Source organism: Antedon mediterranea, chromosome 1 (assembly GCF_964355755.1).
Source record: "Antedon mediterranea chromosome 1, ecAntMedi1.1, whole genome shotgun sequence".
NCBI lineage: Eukaryota > Metazoa > Echinodermata > Crinoidea > Comatulida > Antedonidae > Antedon > Antedon mediterranea.
The window spans coordinates 39690460-39695137 of NC_092670.1; the positions used below are offsets into that span (position 1 = coordinate 39690460).

The 4678-nt window shown below is 36.1% G+C and overlaps 1 protein-coding gene across 1 annotated transcript; it reads right to left on the bottom strand.

Moving 5' to 3' along the window:
• Positions 1 to 1072: 1072 nt before the first annotated feature.
• LOC140039153 (protein FAM8A1-like) lies at positions 1073 to 4569 on the bottom strand. Its single transcript, XM_072084785.1, has 5 exons — positions 4025 to 4569; positions 3523 to 3643; positions 2953 to 3076; positions 2165 to 2313; positions 1073 to 1780 (listed from the first exon to the last, which is right to left on the bottom strand). The coding sequence occupies exons 1-5, from the start codon at positions 4431 to 4433 to the stop codon at positions 1609 to 1611; spliced, it is 975 nt and encodes a 324-aa protein (XP_071940886.1). The 5' UTR covers positions 4434 to 4569; the 3' UTR covers positions 1073 to 1608.
• Between the last annotated feature and the right edge of the window lie 109 nt (positions 4570 to 4678).

Here is a 4678-nt window from a genome sequence, read left to right on the forward strand (position 1 = left end):
TGCGTTGCGCGTCTCTCGTGGGAAGTTGGAACCAAGCTTTAGGTCTGTGGGGTCCAGAAACATGGCTCGGTGTCCTAAAAAGTATATTATATTTTAGTTTAGAAGCAGCTCTCTTATGATTTGTCTATTGTTATGGAAGCACTTATGTAGTGCCATTATCTAAACAATCAAATACCGACACTTTAGCTTGTTTTCCACTAGGCGATTTTTTTTTTTATTTCTATCGCGTTTCTGACACGTAGTGGAAAATGGTGCAGAGCGCGACCAAATTCGTCAAGTTGAAAACAAGCTACTTTATCTAAGATAATTCAAAATTAAACTCGATATAGGCCTATGTAATCATAATGTAATCTTTTAGGTAGTTCAGGTGTTGTGTTCTCAGTTTAATCTGCTTAATTATGTTTGTTAAATTAATCAGTACTAATTGTTTCAATAATTGGGTTACAATTGTAATACAGGAAAACAAACATACTGCCACGTTGTCTGTTTCCAAAAGATAAGCACTTTCAAAGAGGGAGAGTGTGCGTGAAAGAGAACAAAGACAAGAAGGAGGAGGAGTTAGATTTCATATCGGTTGTAACCTATACTTTTGTGCCACTTTAACGACATGATTTGAAGACTATAAGCAGCTTGTTCTTAGTACATTTTTATGTTATTTTTTTATTTTATGTCTTTAGGCAATGTGGCCAAGGATTACCAATAGTGAATCAATCACTGTCCTATCAGATAGGTGGTAATCCCCCTGATACAGAGGCTATTGTGTGAACCAGTTCACCGGGGTAACCCCCTACTCGTTTCGAATAATGAACTGGGTTCTTTAAAGTACACACAGGTTAACTGTGTACACTGGACCTACGGTTTATAGTCCTTATCCGAGAAGACTTGTTCCACCACCAGAATTAGGAGCGAGTCGGCCTCGAACCCTTGCTGATGTTGTTGGTGCTTTAGGTACGGTTAACGCCGCCACTGCCTTAACTGCTCGGCCATTTGACTCGCATTCAATGACAGCTAAAATGATAGTGCAGTTTTATTGATATAACAAACATTTATAGTTACAAGTTATTCACATATCTCTGAGTGTGATGAGTGCTTTTTAATACACATGAAATTTAACATAACAAATATTTTTTAACCTGGCTACACAATAAACACCTTTTTGCACCAAGGGTAGAATCCATTTTTACATAAATAAATTACAAAACTCTCCTATCATGGAGCTATATTCATGCTCTTATTCAGAGTAATTATATATATATACATAGATACATGTTAGTATGAGCATGCAGCTAATTTTATAGCTCCATGGTATGAGCACCTACACACATTGTTAAAATAACCGTGAATTGGTTTGTTTTCATTCATCCACGATCTCTGACCTGGGTTATTTTATGACTATTGGCTTGTCAGCAGCTTAATACTGACCAATCAGTGGCTGTTAAGCTTGTCAGCAGCTTAACATTGACCAATCAGTGGCTGTTAAGCTTGTCTGAGCTGCATTGATAGCCTCAAAAGCTGTAGGGGTGTGTCACTTAGCATGTACAATAATGCATCACCAGGTATATCATCAGTACAATAATACATTATCAGGTATATTATCAGTACAATAAGCTACCGTCTACGATGTCGTCGCAAATTCTGGGGCCAGTTCGGATCTGAAACCACGACAGTTCGACAAATAACATCATAAGCTGCGCGAAAATTAGGATTAAAAAACACAGTAATGCATACAGGAAAAAAGAACGCCATAGAAAAGTTCTTGATAAATGCTCGCAGAAATGACCTGAAATAACGAAGGATGTTAAACAAATTAACGATGAATACAATTTAAAGATGTCCCCCAAAAACATTAAAAATGAAAATTATTAAAATCAGACTTTAAAAGTCAATTTTGCAAAAAAAAAAAAACAAAAAATAATGATTTCACTTTAAAAAAGACAAACGAAACGGTTAATTTTAACCAAAACCCATTGTCTGACAGACAATTTAAGTATTTTTTGCTTTAAATTATTAAATCTACACTATCAAACCAGATCGACCACAAAAGAGTGATGTGCCCAAATATGGTAGTGATATGACATCATCATGTCCATATATGGGCACATCACAATTTTTCTTTGTCACATAAAGTTTGATAGTGTAGACAGAGCTTAATCATGGTACATACTGAGTGAAGCTGACATTTCCTGCAGGGTGTACAAGCACTTTGTTGCCACCTATACTTTGCACTCTATCACATGTGACAACACGTAACCCCATAAAGTATTTGCCAGGAGTTGCACCTCCAAATCTTAAAGTTGTCTTTACAAAAATTGTCTAGAAGAGAACATGATCAATGAACATTAGAATACAAAAGACATTGTTCACCTAATTTGGCTTTTAAACGACTTAAAATAGGTGCTAAACAGTTTTTCTTGGAATTTGGAGGTTAACTTATCAAGGCTTTTCAGGATGGATGATAATTAAAATATATACCAGTACTAGGTTATTAAGGGCCTGTTCAGACTTACAATCAAACCTGGTTATGCTTTCTTTCGTACGCGGCATACAATATAGGTCTGAATCAGGAAAAGATTAGTGGAAGCCACCTTGTACGACACTGATCCTTCGTTTGTTACAACAGCTCAAGGTACAAGATTAGTGAACGATGCTTACAATACGAAAGTCATGCATCAACGATTTTGACCTCTAGCCAATCAAATTTACCCTTCATACCATTTGTTCGCCCAAACACTTCAGTTTCTATCAAAAGCATTTGTTAAGAAAATCTGAACACTTTGCTGTTACGACGTTGATTATATTATAACATTGCTTCCAATACGAAAGCAGAACTCTATGGATCTGAACATACCCTAAGAGGCATCTTTGGGTGGGTGCTAAATGAAAAATAAGACAGGTAGGTCCTAAAATAAATGGTTAGCCCCTCACCACCATACATCCTTGCACCATATTTACCTCATACATGCAAACAAAGAGACGGTACAGAAGTGCCATCACCAACATCTGTTGTAAATCCTCCATAGTTGCCTGCTCATCTAGCTCTTCTACAAGGAATTTCATCATGAAACTCGACGTGTCTCTTTTTAAAAAAAAGTATATGAAATACTTTCAAGTTTATTACATTTAATATGCCATTATTACTTATCCGCAATATTTATTACTTTATGATTGAATAATAAATACTTATTCATATTTGATAGTAATAAACTTTATTATTAATTATTTTATCATTGAATAATAAAATACATTTTATTCATATTTAATACAACAACCTATAAATAAAGTCTCCCAATACTGGACTCTCTGAAAACCAGAAACTCTCCAAATACCAGACTTTTCTCAAGGATCAAAAAGTTCCAGATTCATTTTTACCATTAAAAACTCATTCCAAATCCCAGACTTTCCGGAAAACCAGACATATTTGGTCAGCCTAAAGTTTTCCAGTATTGGGAGAGTTGACTGTATCAGATCCACCTCAATAGCATGAAATCTCTACGTTTGGTGCCATTTGATGTTTTAACTTACGATACTCCAATGTATTCAATGATAAACACAGAGACAACAAGCTTCATTGTAAATAAAAATAAGAAGTCTATAAATTCTGCCAGTAATCTGCGATGCAGAGAGGGTACAGTAAACTCTTGACCTATAAATAAAACAGATATTCAATTACAATTGCTGATAGAATGGTGGTCAGGCTTGTCTCGGACCTCATATCAAATATCAAGTGAACTCTCTCAGAAAACCCTGAAAAACTATCCCCATACTAGAAAAATGGTCGCATAAAGGGGTCAGGCAATACCCATTTGTTTGTGACTTAAATTCATTGTATTGCCAATGATTAAAAAATGAATTGGCTAAATAATAAAATATAAACAAACAAAAAAGCATAGGCCTAGTAAAACAACTTTTTTGGGGTAAAAAAGTTTTCGATGAAACCAGTCGATTTAATAAAAATATGATGAGACTTTGTGTGTTTATATAATTGAATTAAATAGGTATATAATGAAAAACTGCATAGACCTACCAATGGATTGATCTGTATTTTGGTGGGTGTTTTCAGTTCTTGCATCATGATGGACTGCCTGGGGTGGTGGTGGGGTTAGAAATGGTGGATTAGGTAATACAGGATTTCCATTTAAAGAAGAACTTGGTGATGTTACGTTTGCATTTAGATTAGGATTACTACTGGCTGCATTAGCTCGAAAGTGTAGCCCTGCCGTCGAAGCAAAGTCATTGTAAGCTGGAAAGTTTGTACGGGAGAAATAATGCATCTGATACTGCCAAACCCATTCTGCAACTGCTCTACTGAATTCCTTTGAGCTGGGCCTAGGCGATCCTAGGTTTGTAAAGCCATTTCCAATGGTTTGTCGACAATTGTTATTTACTTGGCTTCTGTCAGGTAAGCCAGTTGTGTCTTTATTATGTGCTTTCATGTTAACCTACTGCTGATCACCTACTAGCATGTTTTAATTACTACTGTACTAGGAAGGCTAGGCCTAGAAAATCAGTCTCCTCACGATCACACGACGTACGTTCGCCGCGCTAACGACACCACCGACCGTATTCTTGATAACCTTTGACATAATTATGACGTAATGATAAAGAGATATTCAGCCGGTCGCGGGTTTTCGAGTAAAACGTGCAAAGACAAAATAAGGAACTCTATGCGTACCTATAC

Coding starts and splice junctions, on each gene's coding strand:
- LOC140039153 (XM_072084785.1), bottom strand. CDS start 4,433: ATGAAAGCACATAATAAAGACACAACTGGCTTACCTGACAGAAGCCAA. Junction 3,077..3,522: donor ATTGAATACATTGGAGTATC/GTAAGTTAAAAC, acceptor TTTTTTAAAAAG/AGACACGTCGAGTTTCATGA. Junction 1,781..2,164: donor GGAAATGTCAGCTTCACTCA/GTATGTACCATG, acceptor TCGTTATTTCAG/GTCATTTCTGCGAGCATTTA.